We start from the raw sequence: 12,590 nt of genomic DNA, 5'->3' as shown, positions 1-12,590 counted from the left end.
TATTTCTAAATGGATTCCCCATTACTTCAGTATACTTCACTTTCGGATTGAAGGTCTGTGATGTTCACAATTATCAGTGCATGCCACGGGAAATATGTTAGTAAACGTCAGTTCACTAATCCAGACATACTGTGTTCTTTCATAATCGACAGCGAACCACGAGGCCTTGTGATATTCCAGCGAAGGATCGTCTTTCAGAGATGGGTGCGAGTGATTTTAAAGTTTTATACCACGGTTGGAGCAATTCTCATATTGGCTACTAAAGACGCTTTTAGAATTGACAAATTTTAGGAAAGAGTGCAATGCAGAATTGTTTGTTTAGTCTACGTTTTGTGTCATTTTAGTTCATCGTGTACAGTGGTGCTTCAAGGCAGTGGGACTCCCTTTGCTCTTCTGTAGCGTTATCTTGCAGCGTCTTCAGGATTCGCCTTCCCTCTGGGTACGCCATATTTGCGCTTAGCTCCATCCAGTCTTCAAGGCAGTGAAGCAAATAACGCGTCTGCAGACCAAAAAGTTTCTGCTCCGATTCCCATTGTGTCTTACAAGCATTCCAACAAATTAACCCAGCATTGAAAGTGATACAAAAAATTCTGGGCGATCTGTTCTGCAGGGGAAACAGGTATCGCTCTGTTGTGTACCAGGACACGTGGAGATTTGCGAAAATGAACAAGCAGACCAAGTCGCCAATGAAGCCTGCAGGGAACACGGCGTGACAGAATGGGTCATTCCCCTGAAGGCTGTCACATCGCTGTGACACAAAGGTCCACTCAATTGTGGATGGAGAAGGTGTGTTTGGCAGTGACGGACACTGAGATGCGGCACTGAAGCCAAGTATCTGGCAGTGGTGCATGTCATACATGTCACTCCGGTGGGTTAAAGTGACCCTGAACCTGCCTCCAAAATAGATCGCTGTCTCCTAACAAACAACCAAATTCCGCCGAGGTTTTACATTCTGTACTTTATAAACCTTAAATTAATATTCATTTGCTGAAGAATGTGTAGCAGAAAGAGTATTCCACGAACAATAATGCAGCAGTTATCACTTTTGATGCACACGGCAACTGAAATGTGCCGGCGCTCCGTCATGTTGGAACCACATGCATTGTCTTGTAGGGAGCGGGACGTCTTCCAGCAATTCTGGCAATGCTCTGGCAAGAGAATTGTGATACTGCGTGCCACTTAATGGTCTAGCTAGCAGATACGGCTCAATTAAACAGTTCCCAACAACACCGACCCACACATTAACGAAGAACCGCATTTCATGAGCGCTAGTAACTGTGGCATGTCGGTTATCCTCACTCCAAACATGCGAAGTGTGCATGTTGAAGACTCCATCACGCCCGATTGTTGCTTCATCGGTAAACAACACAGAGGATGGAAATGTAGGATGCATTTCACAGTGTTCCAGGAACCACTGCGAAAACTGTGCTCTGGGTGGATAATCAACTGGTTCCAGGTTGTGGTCACGCTGTAAGTGAAATGGACGTAAAACTTGCTCTCTAAGGACTGTTCTTACATTCGTCTGATTCGTCCCCATGTTACATGCGATTGCTCGAGTTCTGATTGAAGGATCCCGGTCCACATGTTGCAAGACAGCTTCCTCAAATTGCAGCGTTCTTACCGTGCTACGGCGTCCGTGTCCAGGTAATCTGCTAAATGACCTGGTCTCACGCAGACGTTGGTACACAGCAGCAAAGGTCGTATGATGCGAGATACGGCGATTAGGATATTGTTATTGATAAGCCTTCTGTGCAGCTCGTCCGTTGTGGTGCGCTAAGTAGTACGCACCAACCAAATCAGTGCAATCACTCCAGGTGCATCGCTCCATTAGTAAACAGAGACAATGCACTACTACACTTGACTTCCGGAAAGTGTTTGACTCGGTGCCCCACTGCAGAGTCCTAACTAAGGTACGAGCATATGGGATTGGTTCCCAAGTATGTGAGTGGCTCGAAGACTTCTTAAGTAATAGAACCCAGTACGTTGTCCTTGATGGTGAGTGTTCATCGGAGGTGAGGGTGTCATCTGGAGTGCCCCAGGGAAGTGTGGTAGGTAGGCTGTTGTTTTCTATCTACATAAATGATCTTTTGGATAGGGTGGATAGCAATGTGCGGCTGTTTTCTGATGATGCTGTGGTGTACGGGAAGGTGTCGTCATTGAGTGACTGTAAGAGGATACAAGATGACTTGGACAGGATTTGTGGTTGGTGTAAAGAACGGCAGCTAACTCTAAATATAGATAAATTTAAATTAATGCAGACGAATAGGAAAAAGAATCCTGTAATGTTTGAATACTCCATTAGTAGTGTAGCGCTTGACACAGTCACGTCCATTAAATATTTGGGCGTAACATTGCAGAGCGATATGAAATGGACAAGCATGCAATGGCAGTTGTGGGGAAGGCGGATAGTCGTCTTCGGTTCATTGGTAGAACTTTGGGGAGGTGTGGTTCATCTGTAAAGGAGACCGCTTATAAAACACTAATACAACCTGTTCTTGAGTACTGCTCGAGCGTTTGGGATCCCTATGAGGTCGGATTGAGGGAGGACATAGAAGCAATTCAGAGGCGGGCTGCTAGATTTGTTACGGGTAGGTTTGATCATCACGCGAGTGTTACGGAAATGCTTCAGGAACTCGTGTGGGAGTCTCTGGAGGAAAGGAGGCGTTCTTTTCGTGAATCGCTACTGAGGAAATTTAGAGACCCAGCATTTGAGGATGACTGCAGTAAAATTTAACTGCCGCCAACTTACATTTCGCGGAAAGGCCACAAAGATAGGATAAGAGAGATTAGGGCTCATACAGAGGCATATAGGCAATTTTTCCCTCGTTCTGTTTGGGAGTGGAACAGGGAGAGAAGATGCTAGTTGTTGTACGAGGTACCCTCCGCCACGCACCGTATGGTGATTGCGGAGTATATATGTAGATGTAGATGTAGATGTAGATGGCCTACAACTGAAGAACGTAATACAGCCTCCACCGGTTTAAATAATCCTCACAGGAAAAAAAGACATTAGGGAAAAATATTTGTTTTGGTGTCACCTACAACCTCCCAGAGCTTGTCGGTTTAAATACTTTTCACGCTGTAGACTGTCGTTTTTCTCACGGTGTACTAGCGAGTGAAATAGGAAAGGAAATAACTAGTAGTGGCACCATACGCTGACTTGCAGGATATGTACACTCAGTATCAAAAGTATTCGGACAGCACGTAACGGCGCATAATTTTGCAGTTTGCCGCATGAACAAATACAGAAATTGCACTTTTATTTGTATTTGGGACTCTGGGTACGATGTCGCAACGTGAAACACGCGTCAAATACGAAGAATTGTTGTTGGAAATGTGTCTGTTACGTAATATTTCCTGAAAATTGCATGGGAAGGTGCAACAAAAGTATTCGGACAAAGGTGGACAATGTGGGAGAATAGTTCATTCCGAGACGCACAGGGGGTGAAGCGACAGAAGTGTGTCCGACATTTCCGCGAGACGACAGCGATGATTAGCAAACACGTATTGCGAGCCTATGCAGATCGACGATGGGACGCAGAGAGAAGTGTTCTACGTTCGAGCAAAGGCAATTTGTCGTTTATCATCACGTGGAGGGGAAAACCTGAAGGGAAATTGCCGCAACAGTGAACATGAACATGAAGAAAAGTACAGTTCACGACATTATTAAACGGTTCGAGAAAGAAGGCCGATTGGAATTACAATGCAGTACAGGACGGCCACGGACATTTTCACAGAGAGAAGAACGTGTGATTGTGCGAAAGGTACAACAGAATCCGAAAATATCTGTCATACGAATTGCAAGTGAGGTGGAGGGAGACCTTGGTATAAAAGTTCATCCCGAAACCGTGCGGAGAGTACTACGACGATCGCAGTACCATGGTCGAGTGGCACGGCGAAAGCCATTCACAAGTGCAGTGAACCAGAAGAAACGTCTGCAGTTTAAGAGGAAATACGCCGAATACGATCAGGCTTGGTGGAATCGGGCGATATTTTGCGACGAATGTAAATTTACATTATGGAAAAGCGACGGAAAGGCAAACATGTGGCGAAAGACCAATGAAGAGCTGAATCCCAGGAAGCTTAAAACAACAGTAAAGTTTGGAGGTGAGAGCATCATGGTGTGGGGATGCATGTCCGCCAATGGTGTGGGTGATTTAGTGTTCATTGATGATACGATGAACAAGGAGGCGTATTTGAATATACTGCGAGGACATTTGAAGCATAGTGCACGACATCTAGGTATTGCGAACAACATTCATTTTATCAGGATAATGATCCCAAGCATACCGCGCATATTGTACGAATGTGGTTGCTCTTCAATTGACCGGAAGTATTGCACCCCCCCCCCCCCCTCCCCAATCACCAGACCTTAACCCAATCGAACATTTGTGGGATAAATTGAAACGGACCCTCCGCGCGGATAACATCTATACGAAGGAGACCTTGAAAGAGAAACTGCGCCAAGAATGGGGCAACATAGGCCCAGATTTCACGAGAAAAACTCGTGGAAAGTATGCCTGTAGATTGGAGGAGATATTGAAAATTGTAAGGTGGAACCACAAGGTATTGACATTTTCGTCGTACAACTTATGAACATTTATTGGACAGTGTCCGAATACTTTTGTAGCAGCAGGGTGTGCAGGATGTTTCATTTTTGCTGTTACTTATTCTGTTATTTATGATTTGGAAACGAAATAATACAACAATTCTTTTGTAATTAATGTTGTTGCGCATATATATTGCTAATAAATATGTTTGGGTTTCATAGTCAGTGTTTCTCGAGTACTCATTGTGAAAGTTCCCACTATCCGAATACTTTTGCGACTGAGTGTATGTGGATGTAGATGTAGTGCCACTCTCATCACCGTTTGGCTAAGTAAGCCTACTTCGCCCGAAGGTGATGGGAATTGATACTCAAGGAAATTTTGTGCGCTATAGAATTTACCCTTCTCGAAAGCCGATAAATTGTACTTCACTGGTTACCTCATGCACGGAACGTTAGCTGCTGTGAGGTGGTGTCAGTGTAAGTGGAGTACTCCGCATTGTGTGTCGCGGTTTGATGTGCCCGCTGCTGGACGTTGTCCAGATGGCGCGCCGCCGTGTCCCACGTTTGTGTGTCAGTGAGGCATAGCCTCAGCAGCTACCGGCGGTCGCCACTGTACACTTTGTGCAGCCACTGAGCGGCAGCGCGGCGCCAGGTCTGTGGGCCGTGCGGTGGAGCTCCGCGTGGTAAACAAACGCCGCCGTATCGCGAGTGTCGGAGTGATGCAGGCGCAGTAAAGTGCCAAAGTGTAGGAGTACGTTCCGAGTCGACAGCGTCTGGAGCGAGTCGAGATGTGCGCTTCCTGGGCCGTCAATCGCATCTACTTCTGGAGAAAGCCGAAGAATGGACTCGACGCTCACTGGAAGTATCTTCCAGACGCGGAAGTGGCGATGAGAATGGTGAGTACCGAGACAAAGCATTCCTGAAATCACTGCCATTATTTTTATCTTCGTACTCACCGAGTATAATCACGTAACATCTTGAACTCCGTTCCTTTCTTTGCGGTATTTCCTCTTTTACAGTACCCCATCTACTCCCCACGCTGTCTTCTCGTTTCTTCTACCCGTACCGTTCGGGATTAATTATATCTTCTTCCTTGAAAGTCCTCCTAAATTTAGTATTTCATTCTTAAAAAGGCTTCTTTCTAGTATTTCCGATTTATGTTGTTGCTTCCTAGTTCTTTTCTAATTTCTGTAATCCTTGCATTTGTCTCGTTTTCTTTCTTTCTTTTTTTTTTTTTTTTAAATAGGAGTACAGAATATTTGTTTCGTCAGCCTTTCTTCGTTCATCTTCTACAGATGTCGAAAGAAGATTAACCTCCGCTTTCTGATTACTTCCGATATTTTCCGTATTTTTTTGCTATAATTTCTCAGTAATCATCATTTTCTAAACATCTGTAGTTTCGTTGCTCCCATTAATTTTCTAACACTCTTTTGTTCTGCCCAGCTTATAGTTCATCGTTAAGCATTCACATGCGTATAAATATCCTGGTTTTACAGCTGTGGTATTCGGTTTTAGTTTTGAGTTTCTAGATAGTTATAACCGTATGATCTTTCCTTTACATTAACGCTTACACCTATTGCAAATTCTTCTAAAGCATTCTGCTGCATGGTTTCAAAGGATATTTAAATTTATTAACTCGCTCTGTTGTTGGTGATTCGTTTGTATTTGTTATGAATTTATCTTGAGACCTGTTCTATTCGCCTTTTTAGCAGTAAATGCTTCTGTCAGATTTTCTGAAAGTATTACAAGCCGGACAGTTTTCTTTAATTCCATCTGGTTTCATTCCAGAATTATTAGTTACTTTTTGCGATTTTTTAGCTCCAAATTCGAGATCATTACAATCACTTCCTGAAAAACGTTTAAACAGTAGAGGCAATAAGCCACCACCTTGTCTAATACCTGTTTTTTTTCTAAAGGTTTACACCTTAGACATCGATTTGATACTGTCAAGGCTTTGCTAATTTTGCTTTAACACCAGGTTTTGCAATTGGAATGAAATTTTCACCGTGCAGCTGAGTGTACACTGATGCGAAACTTCCCCACAGACTAAAATTGTGTGCCGGACCGAGACTTTCGCCATTCGCGGGCAAGTGTTACTCCAACTGAGCTACCAATCAATGACCCAAATTTGCAAGCGAAATTCTGTTTGAATGTAGAAGAGAAGGCTGTTAAGACGGGTCATGTGTCGTGCCGGGGAAGCGCAATTGCTGGAGCACTTGCCCGCGAATGGCAAAAGTCCCTAGTTCGAGTCTCGGTACGGCATGGTTTTAATCTTCCAGGAAGTTTCAAGTTTTGTGATCCTTTTTTCGTATTGTTGCTCTCATTGTATTGGCAGACGAAGCACTTGAATTGAAAATATATTGCGGAAGATTCCATGGTGACTCATCTTACATTTTGAAATCATTGTTTTATTATGTTGACTTTTCATCAATCTATAAACCCATATTTTCTTTTGTAAACCATCATTCTAAATTGTGATATTCAAGCAAAGATCTTGAAGTGTTATTTAAGCAGAGAAGAGCATTAAATTAAGGAGAAAGAATGTAATTTATGTTGTGACTCTTGTTACAAATTTGAGACACCCTCTTCCTAATGTGCGTTTTAGGTCAAAAGTGTCCTCAAACTATTAGAAGTACGGATCTGGTTTTTATCACAGAAAATGCATATTAGGTTGGCATTCAAATGACAGAGTTGCAGACTTCTAAAAATGTTTATACCACGTGAAATATTGTAATATATTGAAAACAGTGCGTTACTCAATGTTACGTGACATGTTTCTAGCTGCTTCTTGTTGGAAAAACTTTTTTCCTGCAAACAGAGAAATGAAAATATGAGAGTACGTGCCAAATAAGAAAAACTTAACATTAACATTTCCACTTTGCAAACACTATGAAGAATTATAACAGCGCGCGTGACATCTGAGAAGATGAACTCTGAATTCAGTTAAATGTCAGAACTGAAAATATCCTCTTGACTGAAAATATCCTCTTGCATTGACAACATCAAGTGGATTAATCTTCTTTGTAATTTCATCAGATTTCAGAGGCCATTTCCAATAGTGACCAGCACACTCCATTGCCCTGAGTAGGTCTGAATTTCCAAAAACTGCATGTACTTCTCCAACATTGAATTTACTGTCATATTCTACTTTGTACCGGTCTCCAATTTTCACACTGTCTATGGTGCATGCACTGCTACGGAATTTTATCATTCTTTTCTTGCAACGGAGTGTCGCAGGGTACGAGAGGCACTCTGGCGCTCACGTTCCTCTAACCACTTCTCACTTATGCGTAACTCTGGCGTTAGCGCTTACAGAGGGCGCTGATTATGTGCAGCACTATGTTTTCTTTCATTGTGGTTTCTTTAGCTACTTATTTTACAGTTTTTATATTATTTTCTGCGCTATGAACGATGTTTATTACTTATGTCAATATCTAGAGTATTGGCAGTTGAGCATATGTCAATTTGTCTCATGACTCTTCCTCTTTTTAACACTCTGACTTTTGTCGTGTTCTATTTCATTGATTTTTATTACTGTAATGCCTTTTATACCTTATAAGCTCATTACAGACTTCAACAATTGTATCCGTCCCTCTTTATTTTACGCTGTTCAATTAATCGCCTACAATAGCGACATCTGGTGAATTTGCTACACAAGCATCTTATGGCTACTTTAGGGCGGCTCGTTTTGCTGCTGACAACATGACTCGTGCATATGCTGTTATTTATATATATTCGACGATGGTGGTGCTGATTTTGCATTTAACATTTGACGATGCCACTATGGCTGCAGTACATTAGGACACTGATTTATAAAACACAGGTATGCTTCTTCTCACTTAAAGCGCACAAATGCATATATATGTCAGTAGTACTTTTCATTGTGGTCTATTTATTGTTTCTAAACTGTAGACAATCTGTGGGTGTATTTATGCTTTTCCCTTATTTTTTGCTGCAGGTCTGAAGATGGTCAATATAAACCAAAACCGATAATCTGTGAACAAAAATTTTGTGACCATAGACGTAAATTAAAGGAAATTTATACTTCATTTTCAGTTTTATTGACGAGTACATGCACATGTTCAGTCACTTTTTCACTGCTTTCTGCTGCACGAGCAGTGTACACATCTAATTGTTGGTGATAGAATTAAATTTCTTTCTGACAGTTAATTATTTTGTTGTTTGTTTTTGTGTGTCTGAGAGCAAAGTTAAGACATTTGGTCCATCATTCCTGCTAAACTTTTTTTCTCACGATTTAGTGTTCACTTTCTTCACAATTGTCGTATATTTCGGCGTTTAAATTTACTTCAAAGTTCTCTACTTCTTTCCGTAATTTGTTTCTGGTTGAACAATGCAAATTGTTGCTGAATCAAGTTTTTCATTAATGTCTTGGCTGAAACTACACATTTCCTGCTTCAATTTTCCATTACTGAAATCCATTTTAAAATTTAATGCACTTATTTTTGGCTTCGCACTACTCATTTCGGACTCAGCGCTACTCATTTCGGACTTCAGTGTATCACTGCCAGCTTGACTTTCGCAGTGCAGTAACTGCACCCAGTCTGTCAGTACCACACCCATACTTTGCAGTCTAACTGGTCGCAACAAACTTTACTGCACTGGTGTGCTTTAATGGTATTCCTGCGTATTCACAATGATCACTTTCATCATCTGCTATTACTTCTTGCTCTATCTTTACGTTCAACTAACCCTCTTGGCTAAACTACCTTCTGGCCATTTGTTTAGAAGAAATCTGCAAGTAATGTAAGAATCCTTTAGTTGACTGCTGATATCGCGTCCTACAATAGCGAAGGAAAGGGGGGAGGGGGGTGGCGGTCGGGTTTGGAGTGTTGACACAGATCGCGGAGTCGCACATCCCCACGACACACGTCCCCGGTTCTCGCTGTGCTCAGCGTCGACGGCAGCAACAACAGCGTATTGTCTTCCTCCGGCTCGTAACGTTCATTAGAAGTGACATCCACTACTAGATTACCACGCTCACAATAAATTAATACTTGGTCGGCATTATTATACATTGTCGCCATTTCCCGATGATAATTTTTGCCACTCTCCTTGCACCAGATAAATTTTTGTCAAATAATAAACTGGTTTATGAGATAGAGTATTGTTTGTCATTTCAAACTACATTCTATCAATCAGCTGCATCAGTACTCCTGTATTTCAAAACACACAATATTCATAAATACCGTATAGTGGGAGTATTGCTCTCCGTCTGTCATCTACACCTAATACCTTGACGTGTACAGTCAGTCAATTTGCACTAAAACGGCATGTAATAATATAGACCAGATACGTTGTACCCATTTTTCAAAATGCAGTTTAGTTTTCCCTTAGAATGTGTTACATACATTTTGGTGAGCTCTACTTCTCTTCAGTTTTTTTATGGCGTGCATTTCATGCATCTTATCAATGTTTCCTCGTTTCATCGTGTTTACGATGTACATTTTACTTAATTGTCCCAGCCGGCCGCTGTGGCCGAGTGGTTCTAGGCGCGCAATCCGGAACCGCGGGACTGCTGCGGTCGCAGGTTCGAATCCTGCCTCGGGCATGGATGTGTGTGATGCCCTTAGGTTAGTTAGGTTTAAGTAGTTCTAAGTTCTAGGGGACTGATGACCTCAGATGTTAAGTCCCATAGTGCCCAGAGCCATTTGAACCATTTTTTTTAATTGTCCCAACGTTTCTCACTAATACACTTCATAGATTTGTCCTGTAGAGCCTTTGAGAAAGGTGAAAGACCAAAACGCATAAGACAAAGTAAAATTAATACATACAGTGGTCAATATTAATATCAGTTTTTTTGAGTTCATTAAAACGGCTGCAACATCTCACAAAACATTCATGCGCTCCGTTGCTTGGTAGTGGTGAATGCAAGATAAAAGGACACTTCAGTACAATCCACTGCAACGAACGCGGCGGAATGTTATCATTCAGACAAAGAAAAAGTTACTTGCATTCGCGACGCAGAAAGGGAAACGCACTTTGGAGAGTTGGAGTACCCGTGACGTGGGATTGCCGTTTGTATTTGCCATATAAGAGGGCGAGATAGTGGTGGCATCTTTATGGGTCTTTGGTAATTGAGTAACACGGCAAGGCTCTTAGGCGCGCGCCGTGTCCGCCGAACCGTGGGGTCAGTTCGGCGAGGTACGGCGCCTAAAGTCTCGCTGCGTCCGAAACCCGGCTGGCGACGCGATCGACTGCGCGACAGCACCGTTCTAAACGCCCCACGCCCACCAGTTTCCCGGTCCGTTCACGTCAGCTGAGACGGTTCTACGGAATAAATGTCCTCATTTGCACACAGTACCTTATGTGGAATCAACACAGCAGATTTACCAACATGACAGACCGACGCCGTTAGGTCCAGAGAGCACCAGACCATCATTTGAAGTCCTTCTAATCTGATGGTAGGGAAGATGGTGAAGAGCAGAACTCAATTATTTCTTTCATTGCAATTCCTCCGAAGTCAACACTAAAATAAACTATAACCATTTTACCGTTCCTCTCAAAATGCTACTCGTTCCATAGGAACATACCGTGCATCCACCAAAGACTGATAGCTAACTGTGTAGCATGATTTACTTTGGTGCCACGGTTCTCAAGCATAGACGTCCTACAGAACACAAACTGACATTACAGCACAGTGGTCCCACGTTTGAAAAACTTTCAGCTTGCCGTTCTGCACTCGTTATGCACTGTGTGCGCTTTTTAGATACAGCTTATGTAACACTCCTATAGAATGGAGAACTAGGATGAAGTTGGTTGCTAATTGCGTGGCCAAAAAAATACCTCTTTCATATTACACTGGCCAGGAGGCTAAACAGTTGATAATTAAAGCTGAAGACGCCAGTTAATAGAAATTCTGTGGATGTTTCGTTCAAAATTCACTGTTTCCCAAAGTATCAACGCTTCCTCTCCAAAAAACATTGAGTACGCCCCCCCCCCCCCCCCCGCCTTAATTATGGTCATTCACCCCTCCTCCCCAACCCCTGTTTCCACCTACACTCCCCAACCTCCTACTTCTCTTCTTTCACGAGTCTGGGACCCTAAACGGTTACCCAGCGTGCCAGAATAGTAAACCTGACTTTTCATAGCGTACTGAGTGAATCTTCCATGTTATTTTTTCTCGATATTAGAAATAAATCTGTTCAGTGATCTTGGTGTGCCCTTCTTACTACACATTAAGCAGTACTTCTTCTCTCCCTATACGGTTGCATTTTTTCAGCTGGGCGGTTGCTTATGTATTTTATATATGCACTCTGGTTTTGTTTGACAGTTTTTCGTACATCCTCATTCCAAATTTTTAAGCCCTTTCTTTTCCTTATTTTCTTGTTTTTACGGAGAGCTTCTCCTTTTCTTGTGTACATTAATGATCTCTCATCAGTGACACTGCCAGAAGCAGATTTCGTTTTGTTTGCAGATGACACAAGTACTGCAATAAATAGTATGTCGAGTGTAGTCCTAGAAAGATCTGCTAATGATATTTTCATGGATATTAATAAATGGTTTAAAGCCAACTCACTGACATTAAACTTCGAAAACACTCACTATATGCTATTCAGAACCTGTAAGAGGTTTCCACCCAGAATATGCATAAAGTACGAAGAAGAGCATATAGAAGAGGTTGACAGTCTTAAATTCCTGGGATTACAACTAGATAATAAATTCAGTTGGGAGGGCCACACCACAGAACTGCAGAAACGCCTTCACAAATCTGTATTTGCAATTCGAGTGTTAGCAGACATAGGCGACTTAAAAGTGAAAAAGCTTGCATACTTAGCCTACTTTCATTCCATAATGCCGTATGGTATATTTTGGGGTAACTCTTCAAGTCAAACAAACGTTTTCAGAGTCCAAAAGCGTGTAATACGTATTATGTGTGGATTACTCACGGAAGTCTTGTAGAAACCTCTTCAAAAGAACTGGGTATACTAACTACTGCCTCTCAGTATATTTACTCTTTACTGAAATTTGTCCTAAATAATATATCTCTTTTTCCAACAAACAGCTCAGATCATACATACAA

The 12,590-nt window shown here is 42.2% G+C and overlaps 1 protein-coding gene across 2 annotated transcripts in view; it reads left to right on the top strand.

The window, feature by feature from the left end:
• The window catches only part of LOC126335266 (uncharacterized), a 1,744,002-nt gene that overhangs the window by 557,953 nt on the left and 1,173,459 nt on the right, over positions 1-12,590 (top strand). The window contains exon 1 of one of the 2 annotated variants that reach the window (XM_049998318.1): positions 5,159-5,445. The exons of the other annotated variant lie outside the window; for it this stretch is intronic. Within the exon in view, the coding sequence (XP_049854275.1) occupies positions 5,338-5,445 (108 nt within the window). The 5' untranslated portion in view covers positions 5,159-5,337. Of the gene's footprint in view, positions 1-5,158; positions 5,446-12,590 lie in introns of those variants that run through there. 2 annotated transcript variants of the gene reach the window in all.

The sequence above is a fragment of the Schistocerca gregaria genome, chromosome 2 (genome assembly GCF_023897955.1).
Source record: "Schistocerca gregaria isolate iqSchGreg1 chromosome 2, iqSchGreg1.2, whole genome shotgun sequence".
In the NCBI taxonomy this organism is placed as follows: Eukaryota; Metazoa; Arthropoda; class Insecta; order Orthoptera; family Acrididae; genus Schistocerca; species Schistocerca gregaria.
This window is presented reverse-complemented; position numbering and strand designations above follow the sequence as displayed.